Source organism: Tympanuchus pallidicinctus, unplaced genomic scaffold (assembly GCF_026119805.1).
Source record: "Tympanuchus pallidicinctus isolate F22 unplaced genomic scaffold, pur_lepc_1.0 scaffold22, whole genome shotgun sequence".
NCBI lineage: Eukaryota > Metazoa > Chordata > Aves > Galliformes > Phasianidae > Tympanuchus > Tympanuchus pallidicinctus.
Window position 1 is genome coordinate 7,584,694 of NW_026294739.1, and position 24,837 is coordinate 7,609,530.

At 43.0% G+C, this 24,837-nt stretch overlaps 1 protein-coding gene across 3 annotated transcripts; it reads right to left on the reverse strand.

Moving 5' to 3' along the window:
- Window positions 1-1,926: 1,926 nt before the first annotated feature.
- Window positions 1,927-23,178, reverse strand: AP1S3 (adaptor related protein complex 1 subunit sigma 3). Of its 3 annotated transcripts, none has more exons than XM_052686423.1 (5): window positions 23,155-23,178; window positions 5,655-5,833; window positions 4,368-4,476; window positions 3,268-3,405; window positions 1,927-2,395 (listed from the first exon to the last, which is right to left on the reverse strand). In XM_052686423.1, the coding sequence occupies exons 1-5, from the start codon at window positions 23,161-23,163 to the stop codon at window positions 2,360-2,362; spliced, it is 471 nt and encodes a 156-aa protein (XP_052542383.1). In that variant the 5' UTR covers window positions 23,164-23,178; the 3' UTR covers window positions 1,927-2,359. The 3 variants fall into 3 exon arrangements, with proteins under 3 accessions (XP_052542383.1, XP_052542385.1, XP_052542382.1); XM_052686425.1 differs by lacking the exon at window positions 23,155-23,178 and adding an exon at window positions 17,827-17,927; XM_052686422.1 differs by lacking the exon at window positions 23,155-23,178 and adding an exon at window positions 15,042-15,265.
- Window positions 23,179-24,837: the final 1,659 nt, after the last annotated feature.

The following is a 24,837-nucleotide window of genomic DNA, read 5'->3' on the forward strand; positions in this document are numbered from 1 at the left end:
AACCAAGACAAAGACAAAAAATGGCCAACAAAGACAGAGGCACAGACGTATTGACAGTGATGTACAGGCAATCTGACAATAACTGAGCTTCATCTGGGCCTTTTCTTTTTGAAGAAGCAACATATTAAGTGAGAGTTGGGTTGATCTGAATGCTCCAGTAGCATTGCTTAGGTGAGTGACCCCTTTTCTCACTGGAGGCTGTAAAAAACATGAATACAAGCTTTGTGTTCATCTATTTCTTTCTCGTAGGGTATTATTCATATGAAATAAAAGAGAAAGAAATCCTACTGCTCTTTTTAAAATGACTGAACAGACACGTTATACCAATAAGTCTTTTTGGAAATTCTATTTTGATATACTTGAAAACTCAGTAAACTTAACAGTTATAAGAGTATGAACCACAGTTTGGCTCAAGAAAAGAGTAAAGTAAATGAAACTACCAATGATTTCATTGAACAGAAGACACTTATAAAAGTAAAGAGCTAGGTTTGGAAAGAGCACATACAAAACCACAATAAGTATTTCTTCATCAATTAAACACTCTAAACTTCAATTTAAATCAGAAGAAAATAATATACAACTCCTACAATTTCATTAATTTACTATTAAAAATATGCATCTTCAGAGCTATTAAAAGCCCTTCAGCAATTTCACCACTTTTTCAAAGCTGAAAGTATGTCTTTGACATCAACACAGAGAAAACAGATGGATAAAGTAATTATAAAAAGCGCAGCATGATGCTATGAACCAACTTACCACAGCTTCACTAAGAGACAAGACACAAAAGGAAAAGTGAGCTGACAACTTGCAAAGCTACTATGTTGTGTCAAAGTGTTCCCACACACCAATAATAGAGAAAAAAGCTCCCTAGGAAGATAAAACAGACTGGGAAGGAAGGTACAACGAAAAACATTGAATAACCATGAAATAGCCATGCACATTTAAAGATCAGAAAAATCCCTGAAGGAAAATACTGACTGTACATTCTAGACATCCAAGAAAATAAATGATGAAGAGTAATGCAAATCAATGCTTGGATCATTCAGGCACGTTTTCTGATAACTCACCCGAGTTCTGTGTAAGGCGATCTCATGACTTGACAGAAACAAAATATCTAACTGCAAGTAATAGGGTAAGATAAAGAGAATTTCTCTCAGCTTTGAAGTCTTTTAAAAACAAAATTAATCTCTGCAAGGATGCCAGGTCAAACAGTTTATAGAGTTCAAACTGCACTGACAGCAAGATAGGCAAGTTTACCCACCTGGTTCCCTGCATACACATTTACAACATTTTATAACTCCAGTGTGTTGTAACACATAATAGAGCATACAGCCCAACCCATTCTTCTCCTGTTTTACTCATTTTCCATTTGTGGAGCTTATGAAGTTTTAAAAGGTAAATTAAATTGTTCAGCCTTCAGAAAAAAAGCCCACTTCTAGAAAGCCAGTTCATCCTATTAGGTGTCAGAATTGGGGAATGGAAAACTCTCTTGACAAAGACAGTTATTGGTGGAAACCTAATTAAAAGATACATGAGATCCTTGACCCCCAAAATCCTCCAAACTATTTTCTCCTCTTCAGAATATCTCCTGTTGTCAAGCTGTGATGTTTCCAACAGCTGTAGCCTTTCTCCAGGACCAGAGGATTCAGGAAGACAGAAACAGGCCACCTGCAGTGGCAAAAAGGATTTGTGAAACCTGGAAAAAGTCAGTCTCGAATCAGAATCGTCTTCTGGATCAAACAGCAATGTGGACTGTGCTCTAACAGCAGCTGGACAACTGCCATACGGGCAGAGTGGAGCACAAGACAGAAGGAAGATAGCATAACTAAAAGAAAGTGGGTGGACCAAAGAGAATTAAGTTTCTTCTTACACTAGCTGGGTTAATCTTTCCAAAACAGACTTATTAAATCAGAGCCCACAACAATATGTCTTTTAGAAAAAACTTATTATTACGGCAGAATAATCATGACATTCAAAATAACTGACATTTGTACAAAAGTAGAGTCATATGGTCAGCAGTGGACCAAAAGTAGTAGAAAGACCTCTTCCATGTACTGGTAGATGAACATTTTATGGTGACAAAACCCGTAGCTAAAAGATGTGATACAAAACAAGTGTTCAGTCCAGCAAGGAAAAGAGAAACTAGAGCAAGGGTAAAAACAATTCTGAGAAACGCAGAGTAATGCAAATACAAAATTGTTAAACCCTGTGCTACATTAGCTGACCTTCATCTTGACAATTATACAAACAAACCCTTTTAGTTATTGGTTTTGGTTTTTCTCTGGCACATTGGGAAGCAATCTCAGCAAATGCATTTTGCAGGTGCATACAGCAGTTCTCTTTCCAGGTAGTTTTAACATTAAAATGCAGGTTTGTTCATGTACTCTTCCACCGTCTGGAGAAAAAAAGAAAGAAACAACTGACACATTATGGAGCACTAGAGTAGTATAAAATCATCGAACCAAACCCTCATCTTACTTGAGGACAGTTGTAGTTTTGCATGGAATTAAACCAGAGTAATGTAGATATCATGCTACTTTTAAAACATTAACAGCCTTTCAGAATCTGATCTTGAAATAACACATAACACAGCTGTGGCTAAACTCATCACATCTAGGTAGCCACTGTGCCTAGCTTGTCTGGTTTCATATGCTAGTGCCAGCCCAATTTAATAAAAACTGGGAAACTCCCTACCCAGGTCTACCAGCGCTGTTCCCTTCAGTACTCAGAAAAATGAAGTCAACACATTATATTCAATTTCTCCTGCAATTGCTAGCTCAATGGTACATGTTACAGGAGAAAATTGCAGCAGTTCTGAATGAGTTTTATACATCTATGCCTCGTAAAAAAGCTATGCAGGTGTTTAAGAAAATGGAGTTTTCCAGCATATACTCTTTCCAATTTTAAACATTAATTGTAGGTCATTTGTTTCCAATGTATTAGTGAAACAGAGTGGATTTTTCTGTACCGACATATACACACCTAGACATGAATATCATCTTAGATGACTTACATATATGATTAAATAACTTGGGTACATATCATCTATTTTAAAAAAATGATAGCATTTAAATTGCAAGAATGCTGAAAAGCTTAAAGCTTCTGAAACTGCTACATTAATTGCAGTGTTATTAGACTATTAAAACTGAACTTAAGATATATTGGGCCAGTTATGTACCAGTAGCACTTAGCTACATTTTAAACTCCTATCCAACAAAGAAGATGTAGGAAGATGAAGTGCTTGCCTTTAATCTTCTTCAGCCTTACCTCCTGCAACATGTCAGAGTCTTCTATGGCTTTCACCGCAGACCTCTTTGAAGTGTCTTGTACTTCTCCTCCAATTATAAACTCATCAAGAATAAAATAAGCTTTTTCAAAGTTAAAGATAATATCCAGCTCACACACCTGGCAGAAAAAAAAAAACATTCCAAATCTAAATTACTTTAACAGCATTCTAAGCATTACTGGACCAAAACAATTTTAAATGGTCAGGAGTATTCAATACATGCTCTCTTGTGTCAGGTAGCTAGGTGAAGGATACTGCATCTTATTGCAGCTTCTGTGTATAGCAAGGATATTCTAGTTACTATACTTTGTATAAGGCACTACCTACATGCTGGGTTTCAGAGAACAAAGCTGACACTTTGCCTTACTAGTAAGGCCCACTAGCCTTACAAAAGGCCTTCTACAGAACACGTAATATGGGTTACATATGCTCACACACTTTCACAGAAGGAGACAAACCTCCTGTCCCGTGACCTTACAGTCACCAACTGTTTCTTTGTTTGTTTTTTTTTTTGACACAGTACAAATGTGAGTCAAGGCACAGTGATTTAGGTAAGAGACAAATTAAAGTAGTAGGAACAATTTCAAAAAGTATTCATAGGAAAGGCAGGTCATTTATACTTCTTGAAGACTTTTTCAAATACAAATTTCTATACTTTTTTAGGTCTTTTCTTTGAAAAAAAAAAAACCAACCCAAAAAGCTGCTCCACTTTATTCTTCTCATCCAATATTATGGAACCACTCACTGTTTTTATAACTGAAGAAACAAGGAAGGAGAATTAAAACTACCAGTTTTGTTATTTTTTAAAAAAAAACTTTTTCTCAAGCTTCCCCCTTAAAATTCTATTCCCAGAAAAACATATGAAGTATCAATATTAACTTTGTTTTGGGAGAAAGAATTTAAAATTGATCTTGTGTTATTACCAGCACTATTTTATGAAATACACTAATTATTAATTTCCCTCTGGACTGAGGAAGAGTGTGGGGCAATTACTGTAGAAAGAAACACAAAACAAAGCAGTTATTGATGTCTGTTTATCAGTCAGCCAGAAACACAATTCATGCTGGAGAGTGAAACTTACATTTCCAAAGTATCTGTCCAGGAGTTCTACGTATCGATGAACAACCTCTAGCGTCAGGAGCTCGTTATCCTGGTCTTCTATTGCACAACAGAAATACAAACTAGCATATCTAGGAAAATGAAGACAAAAACACGAGAGTGAGCAGCTGCACACGCAGTGCTCTGCTCTTAGAAGTTACACAAGTGATAGTTAATGACTGCCTTGTTTCTAAAATAATCATTTTCTTTCGTCCTCACAGTGTCCTGGAGAACCCTGAAGATTTGACAATTTAAACAAATCATTAATTAAGTTAGAAAAGCAAATTCCAACTCTTGTCAAAGCAGAATACCTATGATGCTGGTCTGAATAAAATGAACAGCAAGTCAGTAGTACCTTAGAGGTCTCCCTCTGCTGCAATAGCACTACAGTAAGTGGAGTTCATTAAGCTATAGAATGTGTCACTGCTGTTTATTAACAAAATAAAAATATGTGAAAAAATGGAAGAGGAAGGCATTACATCTCACTAAGCCTGCTGGGTATCAAAGGACTGACTGCGTCTCATTTGCAGCCAGAAAACAAAAAAACGAGTTAGCCCAACCAATCTTGTTACTTGCACCAAAACTTTTATTTAAATCAACCCAAGATGAGATTCTACCTCAACTCTCTGGTGCTGTGGCTGGAGCAGCTCTTATCAGACATTTACATTCAACACTTCACAGCAAGAAAAGCCATTTTTTACCTAATGGGAGAAGTCACTTAGTATGGTGTGCTGTACCTTCAACCTACTTCTGTTTACTACTTACCTCTTTGCAAGAACTAGAAGTCAGTTACTGCTTAGCTTTGTGTAACTGGGGCCAATGATCTGTTTGGAAAAGGAAATGACAACTAACACTTTCCAACAAATATTTCAAAAATAAAATGAGACAAAGTGCTGAAAGTGCCTCAGAACTCTTCTTGTACCCTTTCTCAGAGTCTGATGAAGCCTAACTAACACAAGTCAGAAGACCACCCCAAAGAATGCCAAGGGGGAGCAAAGTCAAAAGCCTCCTCATAGAATTTCAACCACTTACACTTACTACATTTGTCTTATTTGACAAATACTGCAAATATTTTTTTACCCCAGAATTTACCCTGCTTATTTATCCAGGGCTATTGTGCCATTAGACTCACAATGGCAGGTTCCCAACATCTTGCTCTTTAAAACAAAAACCAACAAACCCCAAGTGCTAAAGTGAGCCTTTGTTTTCCCACTTGTAGCACATAATTTATACGAATAGTAATTATATGTTCTCATAAAATTACTCACACCTTTTGTAAACAAGCTTGAGGTCTTTCCAGTCAACAAAACTACTTGTTTTTTGATTGCGAGACAAAACAATCTGAACAATTTCTCGAACGATCTTTTTCTTCTCTTTCTCAGGTAGTGTCGTATACCATTTCTGAAGCCTTAATTTCCCCTGTCGACTGAACAGCAGTATAAAGTGTATCTAGAGCAAACAAAGTGACATGGTTAACGCTGGGGCACGGACTCAGCCCCAGGCAGTGCAGGAGACATCCTTGTGCCTGCCAGGACTCCTCAGGGTCAGCACAGGTCTCCAACTGTCCTCTGATGGGGAGGACTGAGGACTGACGACTGACTGAGCATGGAAGCTGGGCCTCTTCCCCCCTGTCTCCTGTGCCATCCCTGGCAGACCTCCCCTCCCTGCATAACCTCTCCCACCGCGCTTCTTTACCACGTATGACTGATCACTGTGCTTTCTATTTTGCTACATCACCACCTTATGATAGTCAGAAGAGGGGCACAGCTCTTCCTCCAGCGAGATTACATGTTAGCAAAGGGGATGAAGATGTGTAACACAGCAGGGCTAGACAGATCGCAGCTGCAGAGCATGGCATGAGAGGAGAACGTAACACCTGGGTAGTGATGGCCCGTCACCAGGTTCTGATAGCGCACTAAGTGCTCTTACTGATCACTGCGTTCCTACAGGGAGCTACTAGGAGCAGAAGGAAGAAGCCAGCTACTTTGGGAAGGGAGCTCAACTAGATCTTTACAAAGAAATCCCTGGATTTTGAAACACAGATGAGTCTAATGACACAAGGCAGACCTCAAGAACCAACAATGTTACACTACAAAAGCACTACATGTAGAGGTCTGAAATTTCAAATTTCAAAGCCAGTCAGAATTTTACATGATTTGATCCATGATTTTTGCATGCTTAGCATCAGCAGTGTTTTTGAGATACACAAGTGCTACATTTTAAATGCTGGAGAGCCTCTGGGAGAAATGTATCAATCCACATATCTACAAATACTTCCATAAACTGATTGAAGAACTGACCACGATAGGTCTTTAGGCAGCACAGTTAAGTCATTTACCCACATCACAGAATGAGCGCAGGAAATCTATCTTAGGATGACACTCCTCTCAACAGGATGCCCCCTGATAAACAGCAGAACCCAGCGGGGTTTGAGATGGTGGCAAGGGAGAACATGAACTGCTCTGCCTGCGCCAGCCACTGGCACCACTCCTCTGCAGCCAGGCCCGCCAGGAAGCTCACCCAACTGCAGCCAGACCTGCATGGCCAGCACTGGGAGGAGGAAGAAGCACAGGAGCCTCCTCTTCTTCACCTGCAATGTTTGTAAGCTCCCAGAAGGGAGCCCAGGACTGGCAGGCCCCTGGCCATGTCCCCATTTCCATTAGCTCAAATCCAGCCCTCCCTGCATGTGCAGCCTATGCCCTAGCCCTGTTCCCTCCTGCTTTCCAGTCTTGCCCACTGCTGTGCCTGTGCTCCCGTTACTTCACCTATTCAATAAGGCCTGAAGTTAAAGTTTACAATTACTATTAAGATTACAATGCAGATATTTGTGAAGAAAAAATAATTCCATGTGCTAGTGAAATCCGAGCAGAGAATTTCACCAGAGAAGTTTCTGCTTAAAAGAAGGAAAAAAACTGCAGCTAGGTTTCATACAAATTATAGTTCATAACCATTCTTTAGCTATTAGGTCTAATAGCAGTTGGGTAATCTGAAGATAAGAGTTCTGATTATTGGGAAAGATTTCAAATATGGGAGCACTGTAAGGGAGGGTGGATGCTTTCACTCATATCTGCCTGTGCCAGGATCTACTATTGGAAACATGGCCCTCACTGTCGTAAGAATAATGTGCTTGATAGAGTTACTAGGATGTTCTAGCTGCCTTGCGTTGAGCACTACAGTAATTTCCAGATGTGTTTGCTACATAAAACAATTACGCTACCGGCAATACACATGGCTTGATTACAGTGAAGATCAAAGCACCGTGTTCTTCCTTTTCTCCATCCATATTGCCAGCTGCTTTTTGACGTGGTAACATCCCAGCTGTCGGGGTTACCCCTTTGTAGCAGATGAAGGGACAGTACTTATTGTCTACACGCTTTGTCCAGAGACAAGCTGAATGAAAGACTCTTTTGCTTGCTGCACAGCACATTCACTCCAGAGCCTTTGAAAAGGGAGTGCACTCTGAAAAGCAAAATATAGGTTTTAAGATTAGAGCAGCAAATCCGCAGGTGTCCATTTAAAAGCAATCAGGCACAGGTAGCAGCTATTTGATAAACAAATTTCAAAATATGTTGAAACAGATGGGAGAGGATGATCATATTTGACTGAAAAGGCACAGCATCAGACAATGAATCCCTAGCAAAAGCTGAAAGCGTGTTCAGCATAACAAGGTCACACTGTTTTAGACAAGTTTCTAACATCCTCAGGAAGAAATACCTACTTAGAGTGCTTTAACAGGGGAAGATAATTAAAGGGTATTCAGGTTTAGTCTCATTTGCTGGACTTAATGGGTCTTACATCTGAGATCCTGTAATTAATGAACATGTCTTTCCAGGAGAGCAACCTATGCCTTTAGAAGGCTAACTATCAATAAGCCAGGGAACTCGGTATTACTGCCATTTTCTCCTGACTAGCATACTTCAGCATGTGCTTTACCCACAGAAAAGTGAGCTGCTCTCCATTTCAAATTACTTTGAAAACCACGCTGCTTCTTGTACAGATGCAGCTGATGTTTCACCAGCTCCTTCATGAGTAAAGTTAGGGCTACCGTTCTTTGCAGAAAGGAAAATCTACAGACTCTCATCAGTGCATCAAGATTCACGCACAGGCTTCAAAACTCACACATTTTGGGTCTTCCATACCATGCTCTATTTCATATGCAAAATGGAACTGCAAACCCTGAAGATCAATTTTACTCTTATGGAAGTATTTACAGCTGGCAAACAGCTAATAGGCTCTTCTGTACTCCATCTCTAGTTTTACGGTCTGCAGAAAGATAGCACACCCCAAACTGCAGATACTTAGAAGAAAAATACAGACTTTTCCCCCCTCTTTTCACTCTTCTGCCTTTTTCTAACTTCTAAACTCTATTCAATCTGGTGAACTTTTTAAGTAAGCAATATTACATTCTCAAGAGATTGAATGGCTTAATTTCTCTAAGTGTAAGCATCAAATTGCCCAGCCACGCTGACATGATACAACACGTTTTTCAATCTCACTGCCCTGTTGATTACAGCTCACTGGAAAGATTTTGATGCATCAGTACACCTGGAAACGTTCAAGTACTGCGTAAACACAAATCTAACAGCTCATATGTTTCTTGCTCTTGGACTGTGAAAACATGCTTCCTTTTCCACTGTGCCACTAATAAGATGGATGTTGACTAAGGAACTTTGGGTTGGTTTTCAGCAGCCAAGCTACAAATAGAGGTATATATTATCCTGCAACATTTTACTGATTTTAGTTCTAAATCTGGAGGACAGCAAAGACAGAAGACTTGTTTCAAACCAAGTACCCCCAAAGCAGAGTGCTTGGTTTCCTTTTGGACAAAGCCAGGGTGTGCTGGCTCTGACTAACAACCACCAGACACACAGGCAAATGCCAGAGAGCACTTTGAGGTCTGCGCTGGAGTAGGTCAGGATGATATGTGCAGTTCCTGCTGTCTTCAAATGTGGAGTCCAGATGAGACAGCCTTCAGTCTGGGGGTTGAGTGTAATCTTATTAGCTAGTTTTACCAAATCAGACCCAACCATTTACTGCACAGTGCAAATGAGCTCCCTAAATGTCTGTAAGTAGCCAAAAGGATGCAAGCTGTATTAGCAGACCATTGTTTGCTGATTGGAGAAAACAGATATATATATTTTTTAATTGAGGATTCAAACCAGGTTTCTAAAGCTGAACCGTTCCCTTCCGTGAGCCAGCTGTAGCTACGTTATACAACAGGTCAAAAAGTTACAGGCCTTCTGTTTTATTGAGATCTATGAGACTAGTCAAGATAACGCACACTTAGCTCCAAGGCTACTGGAAAATCAGACAGTAGGCTTATTGACAAAATAATTACAGAGTAAATAGAACAGGCATCAACAACATCAAATACAGAAGTTTTACACCCTAGCACAGCCAAACACTTCACACTTGGCTTGCTGGTTGCAAACTTGGGTCACTTGTGGCATTTACAGAGGTTTCAAAACACACAAATATGCACTGCAGCCTTCAGTAAGACTGTCTAAAGGACTGCAGATGACACTGTATTATATACAGAGCAAATCATCCACAAGGACGTCAGTGAAAAACACTACACAAGATGACAAAGCAGTTTTCCTGATTCCCAGGGTTGCTTTCCCAGTTTGCTGCCCAATGATTTGGGCAATGATTAAATGCTTAAGAGATGCCAGGTTTCTTCCTACAAAGTGAGCTCAAGGGATCTGTGCTGCAGGGATCTCACGCATCCCACTGCAAGAAGAACCCATGCTAACAGTGCTCTTTCCTCATCCCATGAGTCAGCATACCGACAGCATTTGTCAATCCGTTTAAAACCTGTCCTGTTACACCTGGCTGCTCCAGGTCCCATGGTAGGAAGACTCCAAGTAGCCAGGGAGGGAAGAGCTGGGAGGCTGCAAAGCAAGGCAGGTCCCTCTCTGCTGGATGCTCGGCTTTGGCAAGGAGTTGCTCTGTGAGGCAGCTCTGCTACTCAAGCAGCACAGTATTTAGATTCTGCTTCAGCTGCCACCCTCCCAAATTCAGCGAAGAGCTCTCCCTAATCAAAGTCACCTTTATCAAACAGACTCCTGAACAAGTAACTAAAAACGGTGAATTACGAATTACCATCCTAAAATGGATGGCTTGGCAGAACTCAGAACCTTCAGTTCCACTTAAAACCTGTAAGTTTAAGGCTGCTGTTGGCAGCAGAGGCAATATACGACACTTTAACGAAGAGAAGCTCACAGACCACATGAAAAGAAAGGGTAATGGAATGAAAAAAAGCCACACCTTTGGCTGCTGATATGACAACCACCACTAACAGCAGTTTGGGCCAGACTGACCGGCTGTACACAGTTGAAAGAAAGCAACTTTCTGTCATAAAGCTCCCTTTTAACTTATTTCTTTGAAGTCTGCTTTATCTGCTTTATCCTTCTTTATTGCTTTTGTCTAGCTGAGTTCATACTCTGCACATCTTCTGTGATTTTTCATTCCTACCTCTGATACGAACATTTCCTTCTCAACATAGATATCCAGAACTTTCATTTATTAGTAAAGGCTTTTACAAAGCATCTGGAAATTAAAAAACAAAACAAACTACTGACATTATCCTTTATTTTAGTATGGCTTAAAATGTCCATGAAAAATGTACAGTTACTGTGAGCACACCCACTGTTTAGAAAGTCGGGCTGTTAGGGTATGACAAGAAAGATGGACTGAACTGACACCTAATCACCTATCACACTAACAAACTCCTGCTGCACAAACTCCTCAACTGGCCACTGATCTTTATTACATATATACTGAGGTCAAAAGGACTTTTAGAGCTAAGGTGCAAAATAAAAAAAAAAAACAGGAAAAAAAGCAACCTCACTAAAGATATCAATTTCCTTTGTGTGTTGTAATTAGTAATACATCAGAATGAAATGCAATAAAAAGAAATGCAATCCAGTGAAATGAAGCTAAATGCAATTCAATGCAATGCAGAGCAATGCAATGCAACCCTAAGCCTAAGACAAAGCCATGCAGTGGAACGCGAGGAAATGAAATGCAGCATAATGGAATCCTTGTTACTGCTACTGCAACTTTTATTCACAGTAACACAAAAGCCCCTTTATATTAAATACTGTACAATCTTAGCATTAACATTTAAAATACAGTGTCTCTCTGATGTAAGCAAGTAGGAAAAGGAAAATAAGTGAGAAAGCAGCAATGTAAGAATACCCAAGCAGTGTACTGTTGCCCAACTGGAAAAGAACTCCTTCCAGCTTAATCTTCATTAGGAGCATCTCTGCACAATTTCCTCTGGACAGTGCATCCAAAGTCCATGCAATAAAACCTGTGCCAGATCATTACAGCACACGTGACCATATTTACACACCAATTTTATTCTTTTCAAGATGAAGAAGTCAACCCTATTTTATTACTGAAGAGTTTCAACTGACCAGCATGCTAGCACTGAAACGATAGGCACTCACGTACTACTGATCCAGCCAACCACCTCCCTAATAGCCCCACTACCATTAAATAAACTATTATTGAGACAGTGTTACTGAGCTCAAGCTCTGAGCCAAACCAACTTCTGACCCTAACCAAGGATGGGAAAATAATGTTCAAAGCAGTATCTCATCCTAGTGCACTGGAGTGCTTGCACTTGCCCCCCAAAGCAACAGAACTTGCTGACACGATGGTTAGAGCAATTGCAAACTGCAGTCACAATGCTGGTCAAGAAAACGTGCATGAGAGTGAGCTGCTCTGAGGAGGAAATGAGGCAGGAGGCCTCACCTGCAGCACTGCCCCAGTGACCTGACTCAGCAGAAAGTAGGGCAGTGCCAAGGCTGTCTGTGGTTTGTGGGGGTGTTCAAATTCCTTTCATTCCAAGAAGTTAAAGATGGTGATTTATCTCAGCCCCATTGTGTTTTACAGTCACAAAAAATAAATGGAAAAAAAATAAATCCCAGTCTGGTTCTCAAACCCCTGGCAAAGAAACAGAGTTACAATCTAACCCACTGGACTCTGGCAAAAGGTGCGGCCTCTGTTACTCCCATTTCCACTCTGTCTTATCAGCTATTTGCAGAGCCCTGCTGTGCATACTGTAGTGCTCTTCCCTTGCTTCTGACCTCTCAAGAGCAAAGGAGGAAGGCTCAGCCCTGGAGCAGGGCACACAGCAGGTGAAGGGTGTTCCCCAGCATGCCTGCCTGCGAGGGACAGCAGCGCCTGCTGGCAGCACCCAGGGCTTTGCAGCAGCCCCACACCTACCCCTCTGGCTTTCATCTGTCTCAACAGAGACTCACTGGGAACCTGAGCACTGGAGGCAACGAAGACAGATGTGAGTTTGGATGGTGTTTGTGGATCACTTTGAAAGAGAATGGAAGTAATTTTCTGGAAACACTGCAACACTCCAATGAGGCATTTTCAGTAGAGACATGCTCCATCTTCCGCTTTAATCTTCCAAGGAGACTTTCCAGCTCCTCAGCATGGGAGTTGTCAGGTCTGAGCATTTCACTGTAGGTCATGCAACCATTCCCATGGCATTTCTAAAACTCCGAGCAGACAACCAGACACTCTCTGAACACGTGACGCAAGACATAAGGCACAACATGGTAAGCTTCTGCATTTTCAACAAACAAAAATAAACCGTTTCTTATTTCCTTGTGCCTCACATCTACTGCCTGCCTCAGGGGAGGTGATGGCCATGCAGGAATCCCTGCGCTGGTGGACAGAAACTGCAGGCTGCTGAGCAAATCTACCTGCAAACAGCAAGGCAACCACATTTACTGGATGCTGCAGAAGGCTTTTAATGCACTCTTTTTTCTCAGGTCTGGACAGAAAATAGCAGATGAACATCTTACACAAACCCAGTAAGTCAGGGAAGAAAAAAGACTGCTGCACAGAGTACCCACTGTTACATCTCTCATATTGAGAAGCATAAATCCAGGACACATTAGACCAGGAATACGTGCCTGGCCAGAAAGACACATCATTCTTGCCTTCAAACACACAAACAAATTTTAGTTCCCAGTTCTAGCCCACTGACTCCACATGCTTATATTCCTACTTGCAAATGAAACACCATTTGTGCAGGACTGGATCTTACGCTGCTTTATACTGCAATGTCTGCAAATATAAAAAGGCCCAAGGCTGGCTGCTCAAAAGAGCTTGGCTCAAAGCAGCCAAGCAAAGGCAGATGACAGCCTGTTGGAATAGGGCAGCAGGGAAACAAATGGGAAGAAAGTTTAATTAGTAGATATGCATGGGTGATATATAAAGAATTATTTTTACAGCAGCAGTATCATTTTAATTTAGGCATCACTGGAAAGAATACAACTGGCTTGCACAAATGCCTGATGTACGTGCCAAAGGCTGAAACATAAATCCTCTAAGCACTGCAGCAAGAGCTGCTCTATCTGCCTTCTTTGGCCCAGTGGTTTCCTCTGTGCCTCCATCATTTTGCTCTTTTGCATACAACTGAGGCCTTCAGCATGGTTTGTAAAGCACAAGATTCTTTCGTAATTAGAGGAAAAATACAGAAAAGCTGCAAAGGCACAAACATTTTCACTTGGTCCATTCACTAAGCATACTACCCAGAGACTGTAAAGGATGAATCACAATTACTGCCAGTGTAGCCAGTAAAACAGTGATGCTCTGTAATGAGTGAGTACATGAGAGAGAACATCCAAAACTAAAGAGAATCACATCAACAGCCAGAGATTACAGATTTCCTGAGAAGAATCTAATCCTAATAAACATTTTTTCCAAGTAAATCTCACAAAATTGTATTCACAAGTCCAGCTAAATAATAAAGTGGTAACTAAATACTGAATCATGGATTCCCCTCAAGCCCTGCTCTGATCTGTGCATTTCCCAGGACAGCAGGCTGTAAGAAGCAGAGCATGCATAAAATCATTCTTCTGGTGCCCTTCATTCTCCAGAAAATACAGGGTTTCATGTTTAGGGCCAGAAACTGGATCCAGACAACCCACCCGTGGACCCATCTTCTACAAACTGCATGGCTTGACTACCAGGACACCCATTGCACTCCTGGCAGTGGATTAAAGTCTCGTCTGCATGAAAAAAATATTCCCTTTTCTTTACATTTAATGTCTAGAAATTTCACAAATTGTATCCTTACCCATCTGTTAGGAGGCATTCTTTACAGCATTCATGATTTCATACATTTCTGTTCTTTCCCCTACAGTATGTATTTCCAAGCTGAGAAGATCTATCAGGATCTTCTCTAGTGAATGCTACTCCAGTACTATTACCCACTTCCATACTGTTCACTACATGACAAACATCGCAGTACTCCCTCCCACACCATGATGTATAACACTGCCTCCAACAACCAACATTCATTTATTTGTAGTTTTCTCTTGCTCTCCCATCTATTTTTATCTGCTGCCCTTCACATCCTTCCAAGTTAAATTCCTAGAGGTGAGGTTCACTGCCTCTGCTAGGCTGATACACAGCTATGCCACTGAGGGGGGAAAAACGTGCAAGGTTTAGAGCACATTCTTCTCCGAATCATTGACAGTAAGTTCTGCACAACACTAAAAATATCTTTTACAGACCTGCTTTTACTTTAGCAGTTAAGGGCACTGAGAACGTTGGGAAAGTCTCTATTCAGTAGAGCAGAGAGTTCATTTACAAACACCAGGCAGGAGTCACCACCTGCACTCACCTCAACCAACATTTCCAGCCAAGCCTCTAGATCTGTGATGAGTATCATATGCCTTGCTACACGGAAACACCACCTGCCAACTCCCTTCCAAGCACACAAAGTATGTCTTCAGAGCCTTCTGCTCACCAGGGGCTTCTTTTGATCATTCTCCAGGGCTTCAGGTCACAGGTCATGCCAACATGTACTGATGCTTCACACTGTACTGATGAGCAGCAGAGGCAGGAGGGAAGCAGGACTTTTCACTCTGCAGGCACCAGTTCTGCACTCAGAACTGTGCAAATAGAAAACTTGATAATACTGATAATGGCGAGGTGGCTGTGGGATCGTGGTGTTGCAACACTCACAGGCATGAAAGACTGCAGCAACGCATGTCCCTGGGGAAAGAAATTATTTTCTCTGTCCAGTCCTGGCTTTCACTTTCTGATCTGTTGAGACCGCAACCCTTCTCTGCTGCAGCCATACCCTGTCAGAGAACAGAATGCAGTCTTTTTTTCTGAAAATCCTTTGTTCTGCAGTCACAAGGTAGCAGCTGGGCAGTAATACAGCCATTCTCAGCAGGACATGAAGCTTGTCTAAAGGGCTCCCCTGAAACCAGCCTGGAAATTTGCAGCACAGCAAACAATGGCAACAACCCTCTTGCTGGGACACAGTACCATTTGCAGGAGTACCTTCCATTCCAATCTCTAAGCATTTAACACTGGTGGCAAGCACAACCACCTAATTCTAAACAGGAGAAACCGATCTAAAGAGACCTTTAAATGACCTGTTGAAAGTTCTTCAAGTTGTCAGCCCGAATAAGGTTTATTCTTAGCCTGTAACCCAATAATCCTTAATTCTTGACAGCAACCCAGCACATCAACCCTTCCCGGAGAACAGGCAGAGGAATTTTAAGCACGAGTACTTTGACAAAAGCACCCTTTCATGGGCACTGGGTCTACAACAGGAGAACAGGATAAGGCTGACAGCACTGCTTGGTGTAACAATGCCAGCAAGTGTTTGCACTGTGAGCTCAGCAAAGGAATAAGAATACATGCTCACTTTACGAAATTACAGTCATCAAACAGCAGACAGTCCTGCTAATAAGTAGCACCATTGTGAGCACCACTCCCTTGGGATCATCGTGAGTGCTTTGAGAACTGGCATTTGTTTAGTGCACGCACCACGGAGAGGTCCGCGATCAGCTTCCCCGAAATCACCTCCCATATTTACTGACCTTCAAGGGCACAGTACGAACTCCGGTTATTTACATAAGCGTTACATCAGGAAATGGATATGGAGAGCTGTGTCAAGAGGTAACTGGAAAGCTTGCGTATATGTGTGTATATATACTGGGACTTGAGGTATAGAGACTGCATTGCCATCTGTAAACTCATTACTGCACAGATTTTACATGCAAATTTGAACGCAGGCACATCTTTCCTTAGACACAAAATTAGACTAACACACGAGGTGCATTCTGACTAAACCGCTGGAAAGAAAGCAACTCAGCTCCACTTCTGAGGATAGAGCCACACGTCAAAATTCAGCCCGCGACGAAAGCGCCATGACGGTGCAGCTACACTGCCATCACTGAGAGCAAAGATACACACAACAGGCAAACTGTGCACGACAGGAGCTCTGGGCATGAGCTGCCCCAGGTCTGATAATCACCCAGAGATGGTTTCTCAATTACATGGCATTGCTGAGCATCTTGCTGCTCGAAAGCCCACAGTTTCCTTGGGAAAGTCCAGCCATTATTCCGGGAATGTATTCCAGGGATGCGGGCCACCGTGTTTAACAAAAGAGAATAATGACCAAGCAACCTCTCCCGATCCCAGCAAACAACCACCAGAGCCTCTGCGAACAGCCTGAACGCCCAAGGGGCTGCCCATAATCCAAAGGCTGCCCACCGCAAGCAGCCACCACTCCTCACCGTGCTGCAATGTAGTGGCTGCCGGCACGCAGCAAGGAGCAGAACCAGGCTCACGTGCTCTCTGTTAAACAGACACGTTACACCTCATTGCTTTGCTGTGAATTACTCCCTATCTGAGCGGCTGTAGTTCATCTCAGAGCCCACCAAATCAGGGCTCATCTAACTGCACATACCGGCACCGTGCTTATTTCTGAGCCCGACGAAACAACTTCATCCACGCGTGGCACACGGCAGCGCCGCGGCTCGGTCAGCTCCTACAGGGGACGCAGCCAAGCGGCCCGCAGCACAACCAGGGCGGCAGGGAAAGGGCCCTTCCACACGTGCCGCCCCGGAAAGCCACTGCTTGGGCTCCACCACAAGAACCCACGTGAAACCAAACCCGATATTCCTGCAGGCACTGAGCTGACTCGAACCTCAGCTCCTCGGGTTACTGGTAGACTTAATCAAGTCTCTGCGGAGCAGCCCTATTTTCCTGCTTAGCTACGAAAGGCCGTCAGCGTGACCAGGCTCACCCCGCGGGCCAGAAGGGAGGAAACAAAAGGAGAAACGCAACGCTCGTTTCCCAGAACAGGTGCAGACCTCGCCCGGGCTCTCCTGGAAGCTGCGTTCCCGCTTCTCGTTAGAGCTGGGACAGCCCTCCCCCTACCTGCTAACGAACACACGTTACCTCCGCTTAAGGGCACCTGGGGCCATTCATTCTCGCAGCAATACTCACAACCCCAACTTTCTCTGCTCCGGGACCGAGGTCTGCTCTGCGCTCCTGCTCGCTGCCCAGTACGCCGGGACGGCGCAGCCGGACGGCAGACCTTGCCGACCTCCCCGCGCCGCAGAGCGGGCCGGAGGCGGGCAGCCCCGCGGAGGCCGCGCACTTACCATGGTGCCGCGGCGGCGGGCTGAAGCCGGCCCGGCCCGGCTGGCTGCCGGCTGCCTCCCGCCCTGCCCGCCCGCGGCGCGCCAGGTGAGGCCCCGGCCGCATCGCGCCTTCCCACAATGCCCCGAAAGGAAACTCCTCCCGCACCTGCCGCCGCCCCGGGCGCCGAGCCCGGCGGGGAGCCCCGGGACGGGACGGTTCCGCCCGGCCGGGCCGGGGTGCGGCCCGCAGAAGGCAGCTGTCGGGCCCGGCCTCCAGCGCTGCGATGCAGGGACCGGAGCGTGCCTGGCTCCTGTTTGAATACCTGTCGTGTCCGGGCTTTGCTAACCTGCGCTTCGAGCCTGAGCTGGATGAGAGAGCAGGATGCGAACAGCTCTGCCAGCTGAGCAGCAAATCCATGCAACCTCTGGCAGGGATTTGCTGATAAATAGCAGATGCCAAAAGAATATGCAACTTCCACAGACTCAGCGTTTGAGTCAGAAGCTCTAAATCCAGGCCCGAGGCTGCTGAAGCTCTTATTCAGAGATTGATCCATGGACAAGATTCCACAAAAACATAAAATGGGAAGAGTTAGGGTGTTGAACTCCCACATATGCAGTCAGGAGAGATGTTTCCCCATGCATGCTGTGCATCTAGCCACACACTGCTCTGGATTCAGGATACGGTTCTGAATGCTACAGGGAGAGCCCTGTCCTCTCCTGCACACAGTGCTGGACCCGTTGAGTCATCAGCAAAATAGGGAAATCTGAAGGATTCCAAAGGCTTCCACTGGGGAATCCCTTTCCAAGCCTCTGGCTTCAGCAAAGGGGGAACATCCCTTGGACAAAACAATTGTGTCTGCGCAGTGGAGACAGCAGTGGGGTGAAGATTGTTCATGGTTAGAAATATTTGCAAGAACAGAGGGAGAAGGGAGGCTGCCTACATGTCAGAAACGTTCCTAGTTTTCTCCCTGCAAAAAATGCAAGAATTTATGCTGTTTGAAGGGAAATGCAGAAAGAACTAAGCCTTATAACTAACACAGGCTGAGCTAGGAGGAGATGCCAAAAAAAAAAAAAAACCACAAAACAAAAACAAAAAAAAAAAAACACAAAACAACAAAAACCAAAAAAAACAAAGTAAGATTTTACAGAGAGAAAACATTATCACTGTGACAAGTTTCTAGGCATGCACCTATGTGTCAGCCTATGCCTAAATCTCTCATTCGACTGTATCCTCTTAACTGTAAAGAAAACACGTTGGTATGGATTTGTATGCAGGGATGTGGTCCTTATGCTCATGTAGAGTTGTGGAGGTAATTTCCACACTTCCCTCAGCATGCATGACCCCTGCCCTCTATAAGCTATGATCTGACCTGGAAGCATTCATTAAAAGCTCCGTTTCTGTTCGTTCAGTTCTTGTTTCTCTTTATACATAGTGGTGAGCATTGCCCTTGGTTGCTGCTGGCTGATGAGTGCTCTGGTTTTGTTTCTGTAGTGCACAACACAAGAAACACGAGTCCCAGCTCCCTGCAGACCTCACCAGTGCTTCATTTGCTTCATTCACTCTAGGCCTATAACACAGCACTATATCAACCTAACATGCAAGAATGTAGATACCACAGTGCAGTTGTACTGGATCTGCAAATATCAATACTTTCATCTCCAAAATGAATTAGAAATCAAGGATTGAACATTTCTTCCCTGCTCATTTCCCAACTCACCCACCCCCTCCTCCCCCCCAAAAAAAGTTTAAAAAACCAACTCTCTTCTGCAGCCTACCTCTCACCTAGTTATGTTGTTTACTCCAGTGATGGGCAGTAATTTTTATTTTTTATTTTTTGCTTAATGTTCTGCCAATAATCTTACTTTCCTATGCAAAGATCTATCCTAAACAGGCCTATGACCTCAAGAAGTCTAACCCACTGCTTTTGTGGTTTTCCAAGTACATCAGAAAAAAGCTGCAACAACACATCATGCATACAGGACACGTTACTGTAGTGGCCAGTTTCAACATGTTAACACCAATCTTACAGGTTAGCAAAGAGATGAATTTTGCTACCCTACAGAAATAAGGCTGCATATTAGGATCTTGCCTAAATTAGATGCTTACCAGAGCAGAAAGCCTAGTGTCTACTTAATGACTAACTGGAAGAGAGTCTGAATTCTTCCCCTCTCTCTCGTTTCCTCACCGCTAGCACAGTGTGCTTGTGTAATGTTTTGATAAGAAAGATAGCTCAAACTTCCCAAGTAGCAACTACTGACGATGATCAGTGCTGCACAGCAGTGAAAGTGGGGAAGCAGCTGAGGCACAGGGCTGTGCCAGCTGCATTGGTGGAGTGAGCACAAGCCAAAAAAATGCCATATCGCAGACTCCTCAGGGTTCTTCCCTTAGGCCCAGTGAATTCATTTGAACACAAAAGCGTGCAAACAAATGCAAATGTATTCCTCTAACTCAAAATAGGTTGCAAAAGACTCTGAGGCTTTTCTCTTTCAGCTTCTGTCTGCCGGGAGAAAAATGCGCATATTTCTTTCTTAAGGCCCTTTGACGAGGCTTTCAAGGAAGGCAGACAGTGCTGTTTTTTTGATTGCCGCTGCATTCTCCTAGCCCGCATTCCGCTCTTCCAGCAGCCACATTCAGAAACACAGAATCTTCAGATCAGGTTACAGTGGCTTCGGTGAGGCTTGTGCGTGGAGAACTGCTGATGAGGCATTTTCTAGGTCCTAGGTGTAAGTTGTGGTGAGTTTCAACGTTATTTATTTGAAAATAAGTAACTGCTAAAAAAGTCGGATGTTCTGAACTGATGAGGTCCTGGACCTACAGCACGCTTTGTGTTAGGAAGGGAACAATATGCAACATTCTAATTTCCTCCTAAAATCCTGCAACAGTCCTGGAACAAAACACCCTTTCATGGCAGGGAGAAGCCTTTTTGCTGACATCGATTCCCACAACCAGTGAAGCAGAACCTTTTACATGACTCTAGCCGCCGCACTCCACGGCCTCAATTCTTCAGCACCTAAACTGAGCTTCTGGCAGGCAAACAGAGCCACAAACTGTTTCGGGTAAAGCAACACTTTGTGAACCAAGAGGTTCAGGCTGATGAACGCTCCTTGTGACTTTCCAGGAGTCCTGCTGTGCAGGTTTTTTTCCACTTGATATTAGATCCATAGAGGAAAGAAACAACTTAAAAGCCCAATCTAAATTCAGCTGCAGGAGGCAGCTTTTAATTGCACTTTGGATCAATAAAGAAGCAATTTAACACTTCCTTGTGTTTCTAAGCAGGGGTTTGTACTTTTCCAGAAAATTCTCCCCTACTTTTCATACGTGCCCTTTTCCTCATTTGCTCACAAGATCTGCATTTTCCACAATTTAACAGCAGAAAAAGCATTAATATCCTTAAAGAATATATAGAATCGTTAATCTGTGCTACAGATTTTGGTATCTTATCAGTAGAAATAACATGTTCACTACGAAGTTCTGACATTTAAGTAATTTAAGGTACTAATAAAGTGTTAAAAATAGCAGTCTCAAATTGTTACAGCCTGCAAGTGAAGTTACAGGGGTACACAAGAATTTAAAGTAGTATTTTAGTCCATTTCCCAGATGTGTAAAACTGAGAGTAGGCCATAAGGTAGACAGGCATTAATAAAGCTCTATCCAGAATTCTACTGCTATGAAGAGAAAGTGTTATTGTAGCCCTGTTGCATTCAGTTGAGTTATCAGATACGGATACAGTCTCCTTCCTTACATTCCTTTAACTGGAAGGCTTGAATGCCTTTGCATGCTCTAACCATGCTGTCATTTGATTTTTTGCCCTTTCCAACTCCCTTCAGTTTCTCTCGTTTTTCTCTTTCCACTCCAATTGTAAAACGTAGGTACGTCCATGCCATGCTCTGCAACAGCAGTGCTCAGTTGATATTCTCACACAGCAAAACAAGAGAACCACTGTTCTGGAGTAGCAGTAAGATTAAAACATCCTTCACTGTCTAAAGCATATTTACATCCCCAGCATTTCTCCTCCACAAAAGGGCCACAATGAACACAGCTTAACAGCTGCGTTTCCTTATTTTAGATTATGTTTAAGAGATCAAGTTTTAAATCGAACATTTGTGGATCTGCCTGGGGGTAGCGAGGCCCTACAGAGGGATCTGGACAGGCTGGAGAGTTGGGCTGAAGCCAATAGGATGAGTTTCAACAAGGCCAAATGCCGGGTCCTGCACTTCGGCCACAACAACCCCAGGCGACGCTACAGGCTTGGGGCGGTGTGGCTGGAGGACTGCGTAGAGGAAATGGACCTGGGGGTATTGATTGATGCTCGGCTGAACATGAGCCGACAGTGTGCCCAGGTGGCCAAGAAGGCCAATGGCATCCTGGCTTGCATCAGAAACAGTGTTGCAAGCAGGAGCAGAGAGGTGATTGTTCCCCTGTATTCAGCACTGGTGAGGCCGCACCTCGAGTACTGTGTCCAGTTTTGGGCCCCTCACTGCAAGAAAGATATTGAGGCCCTGGAACGTGTTCAAAGGAGGGCGACAAAGCTGGTGAGGGGTCTGGAACACAGGCCATATGAGGAGAGGCTGAAGGAGCTGGGAATGTTCAGCCTGGAGAAGAGGAGGCTCAGGGGAGACCTCATTGCTCTCTATAACTTCCTGAAGGGAGGCTGTAGTGAGCTGGGGGTCGGCCTCTTCTCTCGTGTCATTAGTGATAGGACCAGGGGGAATGGCTTCAAGCTACGGCAGGGGAGATTCAGGCTGGACATGAGGAAGTATTACTTTTCAGAAAGGGTGGTCAGGCACTGGAATGGATGCCCAGGGAGGTGGTGGAGTCACCGACCCTGGGGGTGTTCAAGGAAAGACTGGATGTTGTATTGAGGGACATGGTTTAGTAGGAGCTATTGGGAATAGGTGAACGGTTGGACTGGATGATCTTTTAGGTCTTTTCCAACCTTGGTGATTCTATGATTCTATGATTCTATGATTCTATTTCACAAACACCAATTGGATGTGCAATATTTCTTCTACCCTTACAGAAAACACCCCAACATTCATTTCCGTACCCTTATAGAAAACATCCTGACATTCTCCAAACCCAGTAAGTACTATGGATCATCCTATGGATCTCAGTTCTTCCCTACTGATTGCCAGCACTGAAAAGCAAAGTGCTAACCAGACAGCTGGGACAGACACCACACTGTCAGAGGTATGAGAGGTAATGCTTGTTACAACACTTTTTCCAACCTGCAAGAGCTGTGGCAAACAGAAGAGCAATGATAAATGGCTGCATTGCTGTGAGTGCCGAATGAGTTGGGATCTTATAACTGAGGATGAGGTAACAGGTCAATTCCTAAAGACACTCACCTTCCACATCTGCTGCCTTAATTCAGCCACTGCAAGACCATCTCACTCTTACACATCAGAAGGCTCAGGCAAGCAGTTTGGTTGTGCTTCAAGTGCTCACGCCATTCATCTCAAGGAGCCAAAATCCAACAGAGACATGCTGCTGCAGAAGAAACCTGGAGAAGGAGCCACAAACTAAGAGAGAAAGAAGGAGAAATGTAATGAGAACAGAGAAAAGACAAAAGACAGTGACTAGAATAGAAGAATAGGTATAGCTTAGCAGCAACTATGTCAAGGAACTCTGGCAAACAGTGCCCACTCCTGATCAGAAGATGCACTTCAGTTCATGAATATTTTAAAGCCCTTTGACAGATAGGTACACATAGATCTTAAGGCTAGACAAAAGCATAAGAAAAACAGGCTTCAGAAAAGAAAGATCAGTATAGATACGTGGGGATTGTGAAGCTATTTTTACTTTGAAAAGCAGCCATGAGGGCAAAGTTAAGAGAAATTTTAACCCTATTCTGTATCATTCCCTATGAACAGGGTAAAGGAAAGGAAAGAGTACAACTCCATAACGTTTGCCATAAAGCATTTCAGAGTAAGAAGGGAAAGATGGCATTAAAAACACAGATGAAAAATTCTAGAATTAACCTGTATTCTACATAAATTCAACTGGCTTTGGACTGGGTAAGTGCTAAGAGATCCTAAGCCTCTGGATGTCTTACACAAAATATGATTCTTAGCATACCAGGATCTCTCTAAACAAAATTAACAGGACTAAATAATTTAGTTATTTGAGTAGATGTAAGGTAACCCATAGTATTTGTGTGACAAATAGCAACTCAAAGATGAACACATTAAATATTCTGCAGACAAGCCAGACAATCCCACCCAAATTAGTACAATCACATGAAGTGTAAATCAAAGACTCTAATCTGTCTTCTCTGTGCAGGTGCAGTTATAGAGCAACACCAGTAAGAGATCTTACTGCAGCCTGAGTACACGAGCATGCTGGACATCAATCAGTCTGTCAACTCTAGTGACACTGAGGGCAAAAAAAATCTCCTGCTAGGTAAGCAAAATCATAGAATGGCTTGGGTTGGAAGGGACCTCCAGGATCATCAAGTTCCAAACTCTGTGCCAACAAGCAAAGGTTCTAATGACCTCATATATTTGTTATTTGATAAAATATGTTTAAATCATGAAAATACATTTGTTTACTTTATGACTGGTATTACGTTAATGTTTTCCTCAATGGCATAAATTATAAAACCATTAACACCATCTCTGAATTTGTTCAACTATCAGCATATCGATAGTTTAGTAGCCCACACAGCTACCTCAAGACTACAGCCTTACTTCTCCAAAGGGGCAAAAAACGCAGGATCATTAGGCTCCAGTTACTTCAGAGATCGCTGAGATAGGCTGCTGCTTTGGGTAATCCTACACAGAACAGGTAAGGCTTCAAAAGGCAAGTTTCAACCCACTAAAAGAAGTTTAGTTGATGATCAATAATAATATTTAAATAAATTAAGCTGGCAGAAGTTCATCATTTTCATATGAGTTTGACTGTGGGATTTCACTGTTAGCCAAGCCATTCAGAACTTGAGACTTCAAGTCTATTCAAACTAAAAAGCCTTACAGAGCTTTCATTCCAGTACACAAACATTAATCTGATCAATGTTAAAAGAAAAAAATATC